The sequence below is a fragment of the Grammomys surdaster genome, unplaced genomic scaffold, assembly GCF_004785775.1.
Source record: "Grammomys surdaster isolate TR1022 unplaced genomic scaffold, NIH_TR_1.0 126059, whole genome shotgun sequence".
Classification (NCBI taxonomy): domain Eukaryota; kingdom Metazoa; phylum Chordata; class Mammalia; order Rodentia; family Muridae; genus Grammomys; species Grammomys surdaster.
In genome coordinates this window covers 1613683-1635348 of record NW_021620869.1, presented here as the reverse complement: position 1 = coordinate 1635348, position 21666 = coordinate 1613683, and the positions used below count along the sequence as shown (strand labels likewise).

Sequence of the window (21666 nt, the reverse complement as noted above, 5' to 3'; positions counted from 1 at the left end):
GAATACATCTTAAGCCCAATTCCACCGCAGCAGCCTATGTCCCAGGACTTGGCTCCTGTAGGGGAAGAGGGACCATCCTTCTCAGTGTCCAGGCCTAGCTCTTGTCTTCTGCCCTGGATACTCTTTTCCTTCTTGGGTTCCAGCCTAGTACCTCTGACTACTGTAGTCCTTCCTCTTTATTTCCCAGTAGCTCTTGGCACTGTTCCTACGCAGCAGAGGGCAATCCTCTACTTCACTGAGTGATGCTGTATAAACCAACACATCCTTTTCATACACACCAAGACAGAACAAACAATAACATTCCACACTTGAAACCTGAGCTTTTAGGTCAAAGAACACACAAGACAAGTGTGACAAGATCCACACCAGATGTAAGAGGTGGCATTCTATATACTCAAGGCCAAAGGAACTCTTACTATTCTGTAAGAAGGAGCAAGTCATGTATAAGCTAACTAAAGTCTAACTGGCATTAGAGACAAATACAGAGCAATTCCTTCAAATCAGACCGGAAATGTTCTTTTAAATTCAAGGGAAACCAAATAAAAAAACAAAACTCCTGTCAATCACAAACTGACCCTCAGTCAAAGCTGCACTAGAGCATGAACTTCAAAAAACAAAAATAAAAACATGACCAGACATTGAGCATGGTGGCGTGTGCCTTTAATCTCAGTAGTCAGGAAGCAGGGATGGTGGATCTCTGTTGGAGGCTAGCAAACCTCTATATAACAAGTTACAGAGCAAGCAGTGAGAATCTTCTCAAAATCAAACAGAAAGGCTGGAGATAGGGTTAGGTGGTTAGGAGCACTTGCTGCTCTTCAGGATAATGGTTCAAATCCCCATCCAATGCCCTGTTCTGGTCTCTGCTGACACCAGCAGACATAGATCCATTAATAAAATAAATAAACTTAGCTGGGCGGTGGGGCATGCCTTTAAAAAAACAACCCCAAAGAATTAAAACAACAACAAAACATAAAAGCCACTAGATATTTCCAAAAAGGACAAAGTTGGATACTTACTCAGTGGTGAATAAAGTAACCTGCAGAATATAATTTTAAGACTAAATATATAATAGTTACTTGGAGATGCAAAAAAATAAGCAATACAAACCAAGACCCTGGACTATCTGACCTAGGGAGACATTAGCTGATCAACTATAGACATTCACAGAAAGATGAATGCATATATACAAACAGTTCTGTTTTGTTTCTTCCTTTCTGAGACAGGGTCTCATGTAGCCCAGTTGAAATCTTGAATTTCTTGTTTCTTGTTTCCTGAAGGCATGTATACCACCACACCCAGAATTAAATGTTTGTTTTTAAAACAAAGTAACAAACTGGGTGTGGCGGCTCATACTTGCAACACTAATGCTCTAAGGTCAAAGCAGGAGGACTGCTGAGCTTGAGGACTGCTGAGTTTGAGGTCTCCAAGCCAGATAGAGCTGTAGTATGAGACCAGCCACAAAACCAAGCACTCATATTAACAATAAAAAGGAAGCGGCTAAAAATACAATTCTCAACCTATTGATAATGATAAGTAGATTAAAGTCCTTTATAAAACAACCTTTTTTTTTTTTTTTTTTTGGTTTTTCGAGACAGGGTTTCTCTGTGTAGCTCTGGCTGTCCTGCAACTCACTCTGTAGACCAGGCTGGCCTCGAACTAAGAAATTCACCTGCCTCTGTCTCCCAAGTGCTGGGACTAAAGGCGTGCGCCACCACCGCCCAGCATAAAACAACTTTTAAGTTCAATTAAAATTTATAAAACTGCCAGGCGGTGGTGGCGCACGCCTTTAGTCCCAGCACTTGGGAGACAGAGGCAGGTGAATTTCTGAGTTCAAGGCCAGCCTGGTTTACAGAGTGAGTTCCAGGACAGCCAGAGCTACACAGAGAAACCCTGTCTCGAAAAACCAAAACCAACCAACCAAACAAAAATTTATAAAATTAAAAGACCTATGAAATTAAGAGGGTGGAGAAGTAATATTCAGGTGGGTTTGGTGGCCCAAGCCTATCTTTCCAGCACTTGGGAGGGGAAGGGTAAGGCAGGAGGATCAGTAGTTCAAGGTCAGACTTGGCTACACTGTAAGAGGGAGGGAGAAAGGGAGGAGGAAGGAGGGAAAGCCTTGAACTGGGAGCAGTGACTAAGTCTTGAGACTCCAATTACTGAGGGAACCCAAGGCTGAGGCAGAACAGAAAACTGGAATGAAGCCTGAGCAACAAACAGACTGAAGCTCAAAAAAGGAGGTCTTTAAACGGGAGAAAGGTTTGCTGTGTTAATGATCAGGAAAATGTATACATTGAACAAGGTTTTGAAGTCAAAAGCAAAAGTTGACAGATACAGCCAAGTGTGGTGGCGCACAGGCAAGTGTGGAGGTGCAGGTATATAATACTAGTACTTGAGAGGTTGAGGCTGGAGGATAACTACAAGTTCAAGGCTAGCCTGGGCTAAATGGTCAGACCCTGTGTAAAAAGACTTAATCAAAACCAATAACTTGACAGACACATAGGAAGAAATAGGCACCTCCGGAATTGCAGTAAGAGTGTGCCTCACCTTTCTAGAAATCAGCTGACTGAGTACAAGGAGTTAGGCAACAATCTGCTGACTCATACCAGGGAGATTTCAGTCTCAGTTCAGGCAAAGAACAATGTAACCAGTGAGGGTATACACACTTCTGAACCCAAGTCAAAAGTAGACACTTGTCCACAAGTCTGATGACCCAAGTGCAAACCACAATGCCAGCCACAATGAAATCTCAGTATTTCAAAAAGCAGGCTTAAAGACAGCATAGCACTAACCTCATAATAATAGAATCTAAAGTAACTCCAAAACATAACTCCCCTCTACCAACCAATCTACTTCAGAGCCCATCACCATGATTCAAATAGCTCCAGCAGTAAAGAGGACTCAAGGCTGACTTGACCAAACACTGGTGACCAATGAGTGTAGTATACAGCAAGTTCAGAATGGGCCACAGGGAGAAAGGGACTCAGGCTTCAGGTTAGGAAACTTTGCAGAAGCCAGAAGTAAAGCCAAAGCAAGGAGAAAAGTAGCAATATAATAATAATGAAAACGGAAACAATGTAGATACTGTGGGCCATTCAGAAAGTTCTGGATTAGCAGTCACAGCAGAAGAACACCAAAAGCAACATCAGGGATAAGATTTACAAAAGCAGTACACCTAGGTCAGCTTGTGACTGAGGCTGCTCTTCCCGGATCACTGACAAACCACAGGCTTCACTATCTCCACTGAGGTCCAGGAGACCCTGAAGCTTTTGCTCTAGCAGCCAGGTTGGTCCATCACACTGACACTGGCAAACACCAACACAGATAAAGGGGATGCAGTCAGAAAAGTTTGCCATGTGCACTGAACACTATCCACACTGTCCTTACTCTTAAGAGATACTCAGAAATCAAAATCTCTAGCCGGACGGTGGTGGCTCACGCCTGTAATCACAGCACTTGGGAGGCAGAGGCAGGCGGATTTCTGAGTTCGAGGCCAGCCTGGTCTACAGAGTGAGTTCCAGGACAGCCAGGGCTGCACAGAGAAACCCTGTCTCTAAAAACCAAAAAAAAAAACAAAAAAAACCAAAAAAACAAACAAAAACAAAACAAAACAAAAGAAATCAAAATCTCTCTTTTTCTTTGTGGAGACATGAGCCTCATCATCCAGCCTTAGCTGAACTTGAACTGTGGACCAAGCTGGCCTTGAACTCACAGATCCACCTGCCTCTCTGCCTTCTGGGCACTGGGGTTAAAGTAGCATACCTGGCTACTTGCAATGCTTAAATCTTCATGCCCTTCTCTTCTGACAAGGTCTGCTGCTGCACTATGAACACTGAGAGCACAGGAAATATGTAGCCCAGAGAAACCTGACCCACGGCAGGAAAACCTCTCCTAGTTCGGGTAAGGAAGACATCGGAGCATCTTGGCTAAGTACTGACCGTGGCTGGGGGGCAGCAGGCCGCTTAGGTAGGGGAGGTAGGGGAGACTTGCTCTCCTCAGCTCATCCAGCTTCTCCCGCAGCTTGCGGACCTGGCTGTCAGATCGGCTGACCCTCTGCCGAAGGCTCTTTAGCTCTCCATTCTTCTTTTCAACCTGCTCCCGCAGGCAGCATACCTGACTCTTGTTCTGCCGAGCCGAGAAGCAGTAGGAGTGCAGGGAGTCGATGAGCTTGCAGGCCCCCGAGGCCGACAGGATGACCTCATTGATGGACATGGGACTGGCATCACTATGCTCACTCTGCACAGCCTCTGCCGCTGGCTTGGGGGTTACATCAGTTGGAGGAGCGGAGGGGCTCTGGGAAGCCTTTTGAGGAGTTGCTGTAAGTGAGGAACTTGGGGGACTCTGAGCCACGCTATTCCCACTGCACCTTGGCTCTATATCTTTCTTCAGCCTCTTTCGGTCCATGGGCTCACGAGGGACAGATGGCCTCTCTCGAGTGTGCTTGGAGGAGAAACTGTATGAATGAAGTGAGCCAATGAACTTGCACGCTCCAGATCCTGGGGGTGTGAAGTCGTCCATGGAAATGCCACTCTTGTCTGCTCCACCTGCGTCTGCAGAGGAAGAAGCCTTCTGGTGGTCAGCCTCTGTAGCAGACACTTGTGCCTCTTCCTGGCCTCCGGTCAATGGGGCAGCCTGGTCATCTCCTGGAGTTCTTTCCAGAGACTGACCCTGCTCCTGGCTGACAGCACCTGGGGTGGCCTTGGGGGCTGCATCACCTTGTGGAGAAGCTCGCTTCAACTTTCGGGACTCTGGCTTGGCCATCAAGTTATCACTTGAAGACAGTGAAGAACCTATGGTTCCTTTCCCTGTTGCTGCACTTGTGTGGCCCCTCACAGCCCCTGTGGTCTTTCTCCTAGCATGGCCATGTCCTCCAGGCCCCCTCTTCTTCTCCGACAGGTGGAAAATAGAGGGCACAGCTGTGGGCTTCAGCAGGCGATGTTGGTCCTCCAGCCTTTTGGAGAAGCTGTCTTTGGTAAAATGCTCACTACAGAGGAATGAATACTTAGTTGGGGTCCAATTATCCCTCTGAACAGCTTTTAGCCACTGGATCAGTCGTTTGGAGTCCTTTAAGGGAAACCTGCAGGACAAATGACAAAGTACTTAGAAATATTGAGATGCTTTCTTCTAAAACTATCATCAATAAAAGCAAGTCAAGTATTTTTCCAAAGCAGCCAAACCTGTACTGATGTTATTTGCTTAGAACCTAGTAAGGATTTCAGGACCAGCTTGTAGGTCATTACTAAAATGGAAATGAAAAAGTCCAACTATATATATTTTAGGACACTGATTCTATCTATAGGGTATAGAGGAATGAAGGATATTTGTTGGAGTGATTGTTTTTGTGCACGTGTAGAGATTATCTTTGTATTATTAAAATGCTAATTTGTTTGTTTGTTTGTTTTTTTGAGACAGGGTTTCTCTGTATAGCTCTGGCTTTCCTGGAACTCACTCTGTAGACCAGGCTGGTCTCGAACTCAGAAATCTGCCTGCCTCTGCCTCCCAAGTGCTGGGATTAAAGGCGTGCGCTGCCGCCACAACCACCACCACCACCACCACCCAGCTAAAATGCTAATTTCTGTGCTGACAAAGATCAGATTACAGGCCTGACTTTGGTACAGTCTTTATTATGAAGCATGCCCTGCCTTAGTATTTTGTAAACATTAATCTCCATAACCTTCTGGCTGGTCAAATAAAGACCTGAACAGCCAATAGCTTGGCTGGAAAGTTAAGGTGGAACTTCCGGGCTGAAATGCAGAGTCTCAGGTAGGAATCTGAGTCCCATCCTGACACAGATGAAGAATCAGACGGCAGGATGACAGTAAGATGGACAGGTACTGGGTCACGTGGCGGGATGTAGGCTGGGCCCATGTGGTTGGGTTATAATAACTGAGAAAGCCTATAATAAATATAGTAAGTCTCTGCATCCTTATTCAGAGCAAGGGTGGGCATAGAAAGTCCATTAGGGTTATAGATATTACTCATAGGTATGGCAAATGACCCTGGGCACAAAGAATACTCAGAGACAGGAGGTAGAATCCAGACAACAAGAAATAGCTTTCACAAGTGGACCACTGACCAAATCATCTGATACCTGAAAAGTATGTTTCTTCCTGCCAGGCAATATAGCTGGGAGCAAGAAACCAGGAGAGATCTAAAGGCCCAGCTAACTACCAACCACAGCTGAGGCTCAAGTAGCTAAGGGTATAGGAAACAGCTTTAGCATAAAGACCCAAAAGCTTTAGCCAGACATAATGGTGTACAACTGTGATAGCAGTTACCCTGAGGCAGGAGGATCACAAGTTTAACATCTGCCTAGCTATAGCCTAGCAGGCAGGGTTCAGTGCCATCCTTAGCTACATACGAGGTCAGTCTCTGCTGAGATTTCTGTCTCAAGGCAAACAAAAGAGCAGGGAGTTCAGCTTCCTGATAAGAGTGCCTTGTACGCCTCGCCTAGGGATTTCTCTTAGTAGGCAGCAAACCTTTCTTTAGGAGCCTAGGTAAACTTTTGGGAAGCTATACTGAGTGAGCCAGTCATAGGTTAGGGTGGTATCGTAAACCTTTAATCCCAGCACTTGGGAGGCAGAGGCGGGCAGATTTCTGAGTTCAAGGCCAGTCTGGTTTACAAGTGAATTCCAGAACAGTCAGGGCTATGGAGAGAGACCTTGACTCAAAAGAAAAAAAAACAAAAACAAAAAACAAAAAAACAGTTGTTCGTGGTCACATGGTAGCTCATGCCTGTATTTCCCTGCACTTGGAAGGCAGAGGACGGAGGACTTTCACAAGTTTGAGGCCAGCTGACTATAACAATGAGATGTAGGCCAGCAAGGCAATTCAATGAGACCTTGTCTCAACACAGACACACCCAAACACCCCAACAAAAATGGTAATTTTTATGTAGTATTTTATGTCATAAGAGGAAAATTGGAAAAAAGTAGATGTTCAGTAACATAGTTAGTAACGTCTTCCTTCATCTAACGAAGCTATTTAATGGTCACTTATGAAGGCAAGATCTGTAAGACCAAACTGACTACATATGGTAGGCTACATACGCAAGTGGTTAAAAGCTCCACCTGAGCTCTTCCAGCTTCGAGGAACCTGCTGTGGATCAAGACTGCTCCTAATAGGATGGATCTGGACGTTGTAAGCAACGTGATCTAGATTTCTGGAGTTCCCCAGGTCTCAATTTGGGCACAATTTTACCCACATACTATGTTAGAACATGGGGAAGCCAACATCAGTCCTTGCAACACTGCCTCGTTTTCAAAAACTGTTAACAAAACTTCTGGGACGAGTTCTAAATGAAATGGTTACAGAAACATTCTGGTTGATTTGTAAGATTGTTTGACGTTACTAGGTTTTGTTTTGAACCAGGTCGTATGGACTCGAGACTCAATGTAATCCTCTAAACTTTCAACAGTCAGACACATGCCATTCCCATCTTTAAATTTTAACACCAAGTTGGCAGGATGTGCTAAGTGACTTCTAAGGCAGAGTCCCTTCGCTCGCTGTTCTCTCCTGTTGGAAATCGCAGGAAAGGACCAACTGAAATGAGTCGTCTTGAAAGCCTTGGGAAGGCGCGGCCCAAAACAAGGGCTACCCGAGAACCCTCCGGAAAGCCCTTTCCACAGTCATCCCCCGGGCCTCTGCCAGAGTGCAGGATGCGGGAGGTGATGAGTGTCAGTGCCTGGGCCGCAGGACCCCGTAGGAGAGCGATGAGGGCTATGGATGCAGGAAGTAGAGCTGCGTGCGCCGGGCCGCACTCCTGCCACACACCTCCAGGCGGGCTTGCCCCGCCGAGGCAAGAGTGGAGAACTGCTCGAAACCAAAGAGCATGCTTAAACTGAGAATGCGCCCTTGCAGAATACTTCTGAAATTGGCAGGGCCAGCCCAAATCATTGCGACGCCCGTTGGTGGAGGTGGCGGCGGGGGCCTCCGGCCGCTCTGCCCGAGGCATGGCCGTGCTGGTCCGCAAAGCCGGCGGTCCGAGCCAAGGTCACAAAGCTCCACGACCTGTCCACCTCCCACAGTTACACCCGGCCAGCCGGCCCCCCACTCCCGGTCCCCCGAGCTCGGCCCGCCGCGCGGCCTCAGTTTCCCCGCGGGCCCGGCCAGGGCGGGGGCGTGGCGGACCCGGAGGCGGGCCGCGTACCTGTGGAAGGAGACAGCGCGTTTCTCGCCCTTGCCCTGTCTGTTGGAACAGTTCACGGCCGCGCAGCAGATCACCATTGCGGGCCTCGGTCGTGAGCGCCGCCAGGCTCCGATCCTTGCCGCCCGCCCGCTGGCCCGACCCGCCCCGAGGGAGCGCGGCGACACAGCTCGGGACGTGGGCCGCGGCCGAGCCGTACGGCAAGATGGCTGCGCGCTGCCGCCCGCACCACGCTGCGCTCGGGCTGCCCGGCCACGGCGCCAGCGTCGCGGCCGCAGCGGGCGGTGAGTCCGTACCGAGACATGCGCGGGTGGCTGTCTGTACGGAAAGATGGCGGCGCCGGAGGAGCGCCGCTCGGGCCGGCTCCGGGGCGCTCCGAAGTAGCGGCGCGGGGCGGGGGAGGGGGCGGGGCGGGGGCGGGGCGGTTGGGTCCGGTTAGGAACCACACGCGCCGAGGCCCCGCCCCCGCGTTCCCACCGCCGTACGGCGAGATGGCGACGCCCGCGCTTCCGCTGCGCCGCGCTTGGCTACCTCGGCTTCCCGTCGCTGTGTCGCGCAGTAGTCCGTCGGAGCGACAGCACGGTCAGTCGGCGGCCGGACAGGGAAGATGGACGCAGGTAAGGAGGGCGGGCGCTTGCCCTGTCGCGGGCGGGCTCCCGTGGCCTCCCGTTGGGGCGGAGGCCGGTGTTTTGGGCTGGGCGGGCCGCGCCTCTCCGCCGCGCTCCGTACCGGGTTCGCGGGGCCACTCGTCAGCACCGCGGCCTCCGGCGCCTAGCCGAGGCCCTTGGGGAGCGTCCCAGCCTGTGAGCTCGTGGCTGCGGGCGTGAGGGCAGGGAGTCTGAGGGACGTATCAGGACGCGAGCACCCTGGTGCTCCGGGGTGGACCCGTGCGCCGCGGAGCTAGGCCTTACCCTGCCCAGGGAAGGAGCCGACCTCTTTAACTTCTGTCAAGTTGTTGGCTGATGGCCCAGCAACCACAACATGCACATCTTTTGTCTTTGAAGTTCAATAACCTGTATAGGTGATCCAGGCTCCTGTTCTGACAGCGGATCAATCAGTTCCTACTTTGACTTCTTGGGGTCCTAATACTGGGTTAAGTGTGGGTGGGTTTGTTTTTTTAGCTTTTTAAAAATTGACTCTTGCTTCCGAAGCTGGAGAGTACATACAGTTCTTTGTTTATATTGGCAAAATGTCTTGGGAGATGCAAGTCTGTCAAATACGTTGTTAGTTCATAGCCCTAAAAATACTCAACCACTCCCCAACAGAGGTTCTCTCTTTCATTCCCTCAGCAGCTCTAGCGTTTTCGGTTTTTGTTTTGTTTTGTTTTTTTAAATAGCGACCTTGCCTTCAAGAGCCCACTCCTTTGTGAAGGAGTCCTGCTAGCTGATTTCATTGTACCTGTCTTGAATGGCGTTGCTTTTGATATTTTTCTTCTGACAGCAGTATTATAGATGTTGACTCTTACTTGGGAGTAATGCCTGCAGTTAACACACATTTCAATAGTTTGTAGCATCTGTCTCTTCAGTGTTTTTAAGTAGCTGGAGGAAGCAGGAACCTTGATGAGCCAAGATGCATGAGCCAGGTGTTTATTTTGTGAAGTTAATTTTTTTTTAGAATGAATAACTGAAGCTGCCACCCCACAGTGCTTGCTGGAAGTATGGAATGGAATAATACATTGGATTATTTAATTATCCTCTCCCCTGCTCTTTTAAAAGACAGGGCCTCACTGTTTAGTCTTCTCTGATCTTGAACTCAGATGTGTAAACCATGCCGACCCAAGACTCAAGAAATACACTTGCCTGCTTGTACGTCCCCAGTGCTGCAGTTAAAGGCACACTACCTGCCTCCAGCATTGAGTGCTGCTGTAAAGTCAAACTCAAAAGACATCTGTGTTTGAAGACTTGTGTTAATGCTGATAAAAACACATTTTTTTTTTTTACAGTATGATGGTGCAATTTTTCTCCTGATATAATTCTGGATGGTCTTTTATGATCTACTCTCTGATCCCTGGCCACCCTTGTAATATTGCTTCTGGTTGTTCTTATAATTGTGTATACTGTTCATTCTCTCTCCCCCCTCCCCCCTCTTTCTCAGCAGGGTTTCTCTGAAAAGCCCTCACTGTCCTAGAATTCAGAATATAGACCAGGCTGGCCTTGAATTTACAGAGATGCCTCTGCCTTCTAAGTGCTGGGCTTAAACAGTGTGAGCCATCATGCTCCACTTAACTTGATCTTTTTATAAACTACATTTGTTATTGAGTGTCAGGAGTTGTAATCTAGACATTGGACTAGAAAAATGGACAAAAGAAAAGAACTGCTGTCTGAGGCTCCTGATGTTCTCTACAGGAGCCCAAAAGTATATAGATAGGGCTGGGTGGTGCGTATATGTGAGAGTGATGTGTGCCAGGTTATAGGGACTGGAACTGTAGCAGGAGGGGTAAGATTTTCAAAATTTTTTAGATAATTCATTATTTCCCCCTTCCCTCTCTCCCTCCACACTGTCTTAGGTACACCTACCATTTGCTCTCTGAAAGTACATTCTTGTCAAGACTAAACCAAAAATAAAGCGGCATGGAGGTTCATGCCCCCCGGGTTTGAGTGAGCTATAGGACTGGAGAGATGCTCAGTGGTTAAAGAAGTAACTTGCTGGTCTTCTGGAAGACCCTAGTTCGGTTCCTAGTACCTATGTTAGGTAGCCATAATCCCTGTTACTCTGGTCCAGGGGACCCAGCGCCTAAGGCATCGCACTCACATGCACACACCCACATGAGACATATGCCTACACTATTTGGTTTTTGGAGGCAGGTTTTCTGTGTAGCTCTGGCTGTCTTGGAACTTACTCTCTAGACTGGGCTGGCCTTGAACTTGAACTCAGAGATCTGCTTTCCCTGGCTCAGAGTACTGGGATTAAAGGCATGTGCCCCCCCCACCCCCCCCCCCCCCCAGTTTAGGTTTGTTTGTTTTTTTTTGTTTAAGTGCAAAGATGGTGAAAGGTTATTTAGGTCAATCATGGATCCTTGCTGGGTCACTGTGAGGACTCACAAGTTTATTCTGAGTACGATTCCTTGGAAGGTTTTGAGATGAGTATGTGAAATTTAATAGACTTGCTCTGGATTTTTTTAAAAAACATTTTTTATATAAATTGTATTTATCTTTTGAGATTAAAATATAATTACATCATTCTCCCTTTCCCTTTTCTTCTTCCAGCCTCCCCCATATATTTCCTCCTTGCACTCTGTGTGTGTGCCTGTATTCCTTAGTATATAAATAAAACCTGCTTAGTCTGTATATTGTTATTTGCTTGTGCATGATTTCAGGGAGACTGTTTGACACTGGTGTGCTCTTCCATGACGGAAGACTCTTTCTCTTGCTCTCAGCATTCCTTAGATGACTGTAGTTCTTTTTCTCAGGTTGGGCCCCCATGAGAGAGAGTTCCTCCTCCTCAACATGCCTGTTGGTGTGTCCTTGTTCAGGTCTTGTTTAGCAACTATGCTAAGTGGATTCTGGGTCGCTTCTCTGATATTCTAAGAGATGTGATCTTACAGCAAACTTCCCATTCTTCTGACTCTTAGAGTTTTCAGCCCCACCTTTCCCTAGAGTCCCTGAGCTTCAGTGCAGGAGCTGTGTTGAGGATGTGACAGCTGGGATGAGCACCACATGGCGCTCTGCATTCTGGTCAGTTTGTTCTGTAACAGTTGCCATGTGTTGCAAAGAGAGATTCACTTGTTGAGAACTGAGATCTACACTTGTGGATATATGGGCAAATATTTGGGTTGTAGTTAGGAATTATGCTGGTGTAGTAAAGTAACCACTGTAGGTTCTCCAAGACCCATGGTGATATTAGCCCCAGCCAGGTAGATGGCTATAGGTTTCCAGTTCCAGGCATGATTTCCCTCTTACTGAGCAGGTGTGTGTGTGTGTGTGTGTGTGTGTGTGTTGGTACCCATGCACACATGCTGTAACATAGAAGTGGAGGTCAGAGGATAAAGCCCTCCTCCACCATGTGCAATTGAGCTCAGGTGTCAGGCAATAGCTTAACCATCTTGCTGGCCTTGTTCTGACTTTCCTGTTGAGAGTGTACTGAAGAGGGAGGAATCTGAAGCAAGATGAGGTAAGGGCCTTCGTCAGTAAGACATGTAGAGAGATGCTGTAGACTTGGTGGATCTTAGATTCCAGATGTGTGGTGAAGGTCAAGACACCAGATTTTATTTACAAGTTGGAAGTTAAGAGGGCTTGAAAATGGCACTGGGTTTTAACTGTACAAGCTAAGGAAATTGGATGGAGAGGACATACTTGGTAGAGACTTGATTTGGTTTTGCTGAGTGTGAGGTGTGTGGCTAGTCTTTGCTACTTTGTGAGTTCATCTTTCACCCTCCTCTATCTCTTTTCTTCCACCCTTTCAACCCCCAACACTATATAGGAGAGGAGAAAGGATGGGGTGGGGGAAGGGAGGAGCTCCCTGAATAAAGTCGGGGCGGAAAAGGGGTAACGTTTTCATTAGACTACTTCCTGCTGAGTAGGAGTTTTTTGGGGGTGAGTTTGATCTTTACCATCAGGATATCTAATTTCTTCCCATTGTTTCTTTGCACACGACTACTTAACAAACTTAGACCAACCACAGCAACCAACAACTCACCATGCCTCTCTGGGGCCCGAGCATTTATCTACCCTCTGAAAAGTTCCTAGAATTCCAAGTGTTACACAATTGTAGAAATTACCTGCAGTGGCAAAACCATGTTCTGCCAGAGCACGAGGCAAATCATAGCTACTATAGACAATCTGAAGCAGCCCCGTATTCCACACCTTGGGTTAATGAAAAAATATTTTTATAATAGTTATATGTTTTTAAAGAAACCAGAGGTCTCACTACAGAAGTCCTTGTTAGATGACCAAATAGCATTATTACTTTTTTTTTTTTTTGGAGACAGGGTTTCTCTTTGTAGCCCGGGCTGTCCTGGAACTCACTCTGTAGACTAGGCTGGGCTCGAACTCAGAAATCTGCCTGCCTCTGCCTCCCAAGTGCTGGGATTAAAGGTGTGCGCCATCACTGCCTGAGACTAAATAGCATTATTAAGGGGCCATTAGTTACATAGTCTTGGAGCTAAAGGAATAGCTTTATACTAAAGATAAGCAGAAAGCTGTTATCAGATAAAATTGTCCAGGGTCTGCATGTAAATAGGAAATAAACAGAGGCCAGGAGGGAGCCCACGTCTGCTAATATAGGGAAGTGGAAGGCCCAAGTGGTTTGGTTTGCCTCTCCACCTCTGTCCCAGCACTGTGTACACAAACATGCTCCTGGCTGAAAGAAGTGTCGGTGATAAGGGGAATGGGTCAATCAGTAGAGTACTTACTGAACAAGCACAAGAGTCTGAGTTTGGATCCTTAGCATCTACATAAAAGTGAAATGCAGCAGCCACTGGTCTCTGTACACCTGTGTATGTAGTCCCATGGAATTTAAATTAATGACTTACCTATCCCTCTTCCACAGATTGAGATACCTAATGCAAATCCAGTATCCAAAATGCTCAGTAACTGCTAACCTGATGGATGCTATGTATGGAAAAACTACCTGAGCTCATGTCAAAAGTCCCACAAGAGGATGTAGCTCAGTGGTAGAGTGCCTTCCTAGCATGCACAAAACCTTGAGTTCCATCCCCCCAAAAAGGGGAGAGGGCATTGGTGCATGTGGGGTGTAGATTAGTTGGTAGAGTGTTTGCCTACTATTCACAGAGCCTTTGGTTAATCCCTAGCATTCAGTGCACTTTCCTAGGGGTGCTGGCAGGCAGTTCCAGGTCATCCTTGATTACATAGGGAGTTCTAGACCAACCTGAAATGCATGAAACCCTGGTACCTAATCCCTCCTTGAATCTACGATGCCTGATTCTTTCCCAGAGTTCCTATCTCTGCGTGGAAGACATGCCTATCCTCTCCTGCCCCAGCTATTGGCCATTCAGCTTTTTATTAGACCAATCAGAAAATACTTATGCAGGTGAAGAAGGACAGAGACACACCTTCACAAGTGTATAAAAAGATTATCCCAACATAGGAGGATCATAAGTTCAAGGCCAGCTTTGGCTGCAAAATGAGTTTAAGACTAGCTTGTTGTATCGTATTTATTAACGCTATTAGTTATTATTATGACCTGGCCAGCCTTCTAATAATTGAGTCAGAGTCCCATCAATTTATTCAATCAGTTGTAGCATAAATACTGAGCGATGACCCCTAAACTATTTCTCTATGCTATCTAGACTGCTTATTTCCCAGCTGCACCCCCTACTTGCTCACTCAGTTTTTTCTGCTCCATCTATCTATCCTGAGGGTCTACTTCTCTGGGCCATGTGCCCCTGGTCCATCTAATGGATCTCCCCCTCTCCTGTCTTCTTACTCCTTTTCTCTCGTTCTCTATCACTGTCTCTGTCTGTCTCTCCCTCCCTCCCTTCAACCCCCAGCCTGATAACTGAAACCCTACCTACCTCTATTCTCTCCAGTAAGTGGCTGTAAGTCACTGTTATTAAACCAGTCAGAAAAAACTGGTGAGCAAAATTTACATAACATCTTTGGTATCCCTGAGTATGTGTTCCTTGGGACTGCCACAAGATCTAGGGGGCTAGTGGTTAGCATTTGATTACATAGCAGCACCAGACAAACCCCAACAACCCTCTTCAGTCCTGGTACTTGGTTCAGATACCCCTGAAAACTAGCTAGCATGAGCTAATCTTTTTTCCCCCTCAAAATAAAGAGTGAAATAAGGGATAGAGATGTACCTCAGTGATAGAATTTTTACTTAGCATGTGAGGCACCAAATTCAGGCTCCAATACTATAAAAACAGGAGAAAAAAATCAGATTTTTAAAAACCAATATCACATTAAAAGAATTTTCTGAAATTACTTTCAGGGGCTGGAGAGATGGCTTAGCAGTTAAGAGAACTTGATGTCAGTTCCCGGCACCCAGCCTTCTGTAACTGAAGCTTCAGATCTGATGCCTTCTTCTGGCCTCTGCAGGCACTGACACATGTGCATGCATGTACACACACACACACACACACACTTTTTAAAAATGATCTCCTGCTGTGTATGGAGTGTGTAGATGAAACCTAAATAAGCTTCATAATTGTGTTTGGGTCATAGCTACATACAGATATCCCCAAGTTTAAAATACTTCTGTTTGAGTTCATGGAAGCTAACTTTGAACTTATCCTTCTGTCAAATTACAGGCCAGGATTATAAATGGTTCACCAATAAACCCAGTTAATGTGGCACTAGAGATCAAACTGAAGGCTTTCTGTAAACTATGTAAGCATTCTCCTAACTGAGCTATGTCCCCAACCTCATAGCACTGGATTTTGATGAAGACATTCTGTCTAGTATGTATACTAAAGTACACTAACATGGAGCTTTCTAGCTTTGTGGCAGCTAAAAAGTTTAATTTCTTCTACATGAAAACCATTATCATTTTTTTTTGCAATGATTCAAGCTCTATGGATCTTTAAAAAAAATTATATGAGTAAGCTGTAGCTGTCTTCAGACACATCAGACAGAAGAAGGCATTGGATCCCATTGCAGATGGTTGTGAGCCACCATGTGGTTGCTGGGAATTGAACTCAAGACCTCTGGAAGAGCAGTCAGTGCTCTTATCTTAAGCCATCTCTCCAGCCCCGAAAACCATTATCTTTTTTTTTTTTTTTTTAAAGATTTATTTATTGAATGCATGTGAGTACACTGTAGCTGTCTTCAGAGACACCAGAAGGGAGCATCAGATCTCATTACAGATGGTTGTGAGCTACCATGTGATTGCTGGGAATTGAACTCAGGACCTCTGGAAGAGCAGTCAGTACTCTCAGCTGAGCCATTGCTCCAGCCCCTGAAAACCATTATCTTAATCATGAGACTTTTTCAAAGGAAATGAATCCTTCTAGAGACTTGCTGTATATCCCAAGCTGACCTCAAACTCATGATCCTCCTCCTTCAGACTCTCAAGTATTGGAAGTACAGGCCTGGGCCATCATTCTTAGCTTAAAAAATGTAAGAATGTAATGCAAACAAAATATTGCTGGAATCTTTAAAAGAGATCTAGGGCTGCATGTTTTTTGTGATTCCTCCTGCTTGAATGACAGTGTAATTTGTGGTTAAGTAAAAAGGTTAGTTACATTCATTGAGCATAATTTCCTGTTTTTCTGACTGTCAGATAAACTATTAAATCATAGTACTAAAGTGTCATATTATAAAACACTTTTCATTTTTTTCTTGCAGTTGTGATCACAGAAGTTCCAATAAGAGTGTGGGGAAGTCAGACACCTAGGCTGCTTGACCAAATAAGTTTCTTAGGACAGAGGGTCTTTAGACACCTTATTTCTTTTGCATGTAATCTAATGGCAAATTTAACTAGTTGCTTGGGGGTTTGCAAACTGTTTTCTCTTTAAGGTTTACCTCTCTGTCTCAGGAGCCATTCATGACGCTTTGTAAATGTTTGTTGGGTTATAAAGAGACTGTAACGACATTGCAGTTGGACTAAAGAACCTCTGGAACCTCTGGAGAAGTGTGGAGGTCAGTTGGTGCTCAGAGACCTCTTCTGTTGAACACGTGTTAGTGATTTTGAGCTTAGAGTTTGCACTTGTGGGTTTTCATCCCCTTGGACAGAGCATGTGGTGCCATTTCTTAAGTGGGATGACTGAAGCTTAGAGAAGTGTGGCATGTTGCTGTATGGCTCCACGTATGGGCTGTCTCTAAATCTCAGTCATCATTAGAGCCTGAGTTTGAAAAGGTTCTACCTTTTTCACTTAAAGTAGACCCAGAAGGTCAGGAGTGGCTCTTCTGCATCTGCTTTGCCTGGATGATGCTTTGTGAATGTCACCTCAGTCATGTGCTTGTTTGTTTGTTTCACTTGACACTATGGGTATGCCCAGGCAAGGTGCAGTATTGTGGGAATGGTAGCATCTCTTTTCTTCCTGTCTTCTAAACTAGTGGGATGCCTGCAACAACAAAAGGATGCTAATTGAAATCTTTGAGGCCATGGAGCCTTAAGTGCCAATTCTCCAAGGTGAAAGGTCAAAGGTAGCATAGCCACCTTCTGCTCTAAATGCAGTTAGGAGTCAGTTGCAACTGCCCCCCCCCCCCCCCCCGTGTGTGTGTGTGTGTGTGTGTGTGTGTGTGTGTTTGTTTGTTTGTGTATGTGCACGTGGACTTGTTTTCTTTTCTATCCTATCTTAGACAGAGTCTTATTGTGTATGCCTGGCTGGCCTGGAACTCAGATACCCACCTGTCTCTGCCCCAACATCAGGACTGTATGTTTTTCTTGAGGAAAGTTTATTGTGTTAGAATCTCTTTTGGTGAAGAAACTCACACATTTGCTTTGATATTTCTGTACATTGTTTCGTTTTCATTTATAAGCAGAATAGATTTTTCTTTTTTCTTTTTTTTTAAAGATTTATTTATTTTATATATGTGAATACACTGTCACTGTCTTCAGACACACCAGAAGAGGGCATCAGACCCCATTATAGATGGTTGTGAGCCACCATGTGGCTGCTGGGAATTGAACTCAGGACCTCTGGAAGAGCAGTTGGTGCTGTTAACCATTGAGCCATCTCTCCAGCCCCAGAATGGATTTCTTTACACACTTCATTTCAAGGTTTGGAGCAGGCTAGCCATGTGAAAGTGTGCTTATGTCGTTCCCAGGATGATTCAGAGTTCTAGAACCCTTACTCTTCAGCCCAGCGAGGAATGTATCTGTTGCCACTTTACCAGTGAGGAAGTGGAGATGCAGAAAAGACGCCAAATTAAGGGGATCACAAGCTAGTGTTTGGTGGCCTTAGACCCCTGGTTCTACATCAGGGCTCTCGATTTTCACACCACCCTGCTAGGAATGCCCTCAAGAGTGGGGTAGATATAGCTCCTACTCCCATCCTTCTTGGCTGCGGTGAAGTTGAGGGGAGTTGTGATTGCCTCTTTTTAATTCTGTCCCTGTCTGGTTTCTTCACACCCAGCCTGGCTTTTGGTTTGTCAAGCTGCATAACCTGTAATTTTCATGGTTATGATAGAAGACATGGTAATATATTTGAATTTAATAGAGCCTTACTTACTGTTTTCACTTTGAAGTTGGCTTCCTTACCTATAAAGTTTGCTAATAAATCTAAGAAATTTGCCTACGCTGTGTTTTGCTGCTTTAGACATTGGGGACACACGATGGTTTTTGGCTCCTTGAAAACATGAACATGAGTGTTAATTTATCATAACTTAGCCTTTAGCATCATGTACATATGTAAAAAAAAAAAAAGAGGGAGAGAAGGAGAGAGAAATTAAGTTGGGCTTAGGATCACTAAGCAGGTTGTTGACATTGTCTTGAAAATAGACAGCTAAAACATGGGGGAGCAAAGGTCTGAGACAAGGCCTGCCGGGCCTGGTCCTGCCCTACCCAGAAAGCCTCAGCAGTGCTCTGTTGCTGAGGACTTGTCAGTGTGGCCTGCATTTCTGGGATATATTCCAGTACTTCTCAGCCTATACCCAGTGAAGCTTTGTGGGCATAGTGAAATGTATATGCTTTCAACTCTGTGATTCTGCAAGATGTCCTTCTGTCTGCCTGCGGTGCCTCGTGAGAAATCTGTCATGAAGGCGTCATTGCTGTGTGGCAAACCAGCCCTGTTATTACACTTTTATGGATGAGCGATTGTTTATACTCAAAAGTTATATAGATGGCCCAAGAACCTGTAGCTTGTGACTGCCCTAGCTAGATTTAAACTCTGGCCACCAGGTAGTGCCCACCTATGCCATGTTCTGTCCTCAGCATGGACGCTGAGTGCACTGGGTATTTGTGTTCATGGTGTACAGCAGGTGGTTAGGGGAATCCTAGAAGGCACCTTGTTTTGGGGGATGTAGCTTAGTTGGTAAGTGCTTATCTAGAATACATGGAACCAGTATGAAGTTCAGTTCCTGGTCTTACATAAACTGGAGTGGTGGTATATGACTAATCCCCGCACTCAAGAGGTAGAGGCAGAAGGATCAGGAGTTTAAGGTCATTGTTGGCTACATTCCAAGTTCAAGACCTAGGACACATGAGACCCTAGCTCAAAAAAAAATTAAAATAAAGCTGGGTGGTGGTGGCATGTATAGCTTTGATTTTAGTGCCTGGGAGACAGATGCAGGTGGCTCTCTGTGACTGTGTGACCAGCTTGGTCTACATTCCAAGATAGGTATGTAGAAACTCTGTATGGTAAAGAAAAAAACATTTTTTTTTAAATTAACCTTGTTTGTTTCAAGTTGTTTTTTTTTTTTAAAGATTTATTTGATTTATGAGTATACTGTAGCTATCTTCAGACACACCAGAAGAGGGCATCGAATCCCATTACGGATGGTTGTGAGCCACCATGTGGTTGCTGGGAATTGAACTCAGGAACTCTGGAAGAGCAGTCAGTGCTCTTAACTGCTGAGCCATCTCTCCAGCCCCCGAAAAAAACATTTTTTTCAAGTCTCAAATATCCAAGAGCTTACTTTTTTTTCTTTGAGGGGGAGTCTTTTGCTCCTGTTTCCTTACGTTGACCCCAACCTAAGGTTTTGTCCTATCTTGTCAGCTGTCAGACTTCTGTCCCTAACTTTGATCAGAGCAACTACTTCACAGACTGTCATGTGTGCTCATATATTTGCTTATGTGACTATTAGGAAAAAGCAAAAATGCAGGTGCTGTACAAATCTTTAGTGGAGAAATGGTATGCTTGTAGTGTGGAGTGGGGCTACACCGCTTTGTGCTCCAGATGGGCCACGCACTTCCAGCCACCTGCCTAGGAACTCTTTAGATCCTCAAATGAAATAGACACACACATTAGCTTATTTTTGAAATGCCTTGGCTACTCAAAGGCTGGGCAGTTATAATCCTCCTGCGGCTAGCATGCTTTTCCATCTGGCACTCCTGGCTCAACACCTTCTACCTTTAACTTTGCTGTCCTGTTACCGTCTGTGAGGCCCGTTGATCTTTGCTGCCCCAGATGCTCAGGGCAGCCCTTATGAGAGGGAAAGCTTCTCTTTTCTCCTACATTTTGGATTATCTTCCCTCTGCAGCTCTAAATCTGACCCCCTCCCCCAGTCGTGGTGATTCTGTTTCTCCTTTCCCGTGCTTCCAAGCCTGCTCAAATCTAAGGGTCCCACCCCATCTCCTTTTGCCCAGCCATTGGTCACTGGCATCTTTATTGATCGACCAAAAACCAATTGGATGAAAGGACTTTCAGCATCTGGATTCCTGATTAGGGAACCGAATCAATTCAAAGGATTAGAACCAATCCCCAACATACAATGGTCTCCATGTGAAATCAGACAAATGTGTTTCTATGGTTTCCACAGCCACTTTGACATATGATACTCTCCGGTTTGCTGAATTTGAAGATTTCCCCGAGACCTCAGAGCCTGTTTGGATTCTGGGCAGAAAATACAGCATTTTCACAGGTATTATCCTCTTGCCTCAAATTACTTCTGCAGAAGTCTTGAGATGGCAGTTGTCTGCTGCCTCTCACTTTGTGCTTGTCTTCCCTTTTAAATAACTAGAGAAGGACGAAATCTTGTCTGATGTTGCATCCAGACTTTGGTTTACATACAGGAGAAACTTTCCAGCCATTGGTGAGTAATCTTAAATCTTTCAAATGTTTTGGTTCATTTATTTGTTTTTAATCTCTGTCTGTGTCTTGTGAAATGGGGGTACGGGCAAATGAATGGAGGTCAAAGGACAATCTAGGGCTTCAGTCCTTGCTTTCCCCGTTGTTTGAGACAAGGTCTCTTACTCATCACTGTGTATGTTAGTCTGGACTGTGAGCTTCCAGGGATTTCCCCGTCTCTTCCTCCCATCTCCCTGCAGGAGCTCTGGGATTCAGAAGTGTGCTGCTGCATTAAGCTTTATGTAGGTTCTAGGGGTTGAACTCACTCTGTCCTTGCACTGGCATGTCAAACTCTTTACTCACTGAGCTGTCTCCTCAGCTTGAGAATCCCACTTTTCTACAACACGTAATGAAGTACATGCTTTCTCTTTCCATGTCAGCAAGGTGTCACTGGATTAAGAATCATGACAATAATTTTGTTGTTGTTGTTTGGTTGTGTGATTGTTTTTGAGACTGGTTCTGTGCTGGTTAGGTTTTTTTGTTTTTCTTTTGTAAAACTTAACACAAGCTTGAGTCTTCTGGGAAAAAAGAGCTTTCATTTAGAAAATGCCTCCATCACTGTTGCCTGTAGGTATGAGCATTTTCTTGATTAATGACGGGTGGGGATGGGGGTGGGGTATCCTGCTGTGCCTGGTACTACCTCTGAACAGTAGGTCTGGGTTTTGTTTAAAAAACAAACAAGCTGAGCAAGCTATGGAAGTAAGTTAGTCAGCAGTGTTCTTTCAGGGCCTCTGCTTCAGCTTCTGCCCCCAGGTGCCTGTCCTATTTCATTTCCTGCCTTGGCTTCCCTCAGTGATATGCTGTGATCAGGCTGTGTAAGCCAATATGCCATTTCCAAATTTTATTTTTGATCATGGTATTATCACAGCAATGGAAACTAAACTGTGAA

The 21666-nt window shown here is 45.6% G+C and overlaps 2 protein-coding genes across 2 annotated transcripts in view; one reads left to right on the top strand and one right to left on the bottom strand.

Moving 5' to 3' along the window:
• Window positions 1–8256, bottom strand: part of Thap4 (THAP domain containing 4) — a 46732-nt gene extending 38476 nt beyond the window's left edge. Inside the window, exons 1-2 of the mRNA XM_028755365.1 lie at window positions 8147–8256; window positions 3936–5074 (exon numbers count right to left, since the gene is read on the bottom strand). Coding sequence (XP_028611198.1) covers window positions 3936–5074; window positions 8147–8223 — 1216 coding nt within the window. The 5' untranslated portion in view covers window positions 8224–8256. The remainder of the gene's footprint in view (window positions 1–3935; window positions 5075–8146) is intronic.
• Window positions 8257–8610: 354 nt separating this feature from the next.
• Atg4b (autophagy related 4B cysteine peptidase) overlaps window positions 8611–21666 on the top strand; it is a 30673-nt gene continuing 17617 nt past the window's right edge. Inside the window, exons 1-3 of the mRNA XM_028755309.1 lie at window positions 8611–8760; window positions 20470–20571; window positions 20671–20742. Coding sequence (XP_028611142.1) covers window positions 8751–8760; window positions 20470–20571; window positions 20671–20742 — 184 coding nt within the window. The 5' untranslated portion in view covers window positions 8611–8750. The remainder of the gene's footprint in view (window positions 8761–20469; window positions 20572–20670; window positions 20743–21666) is intronic.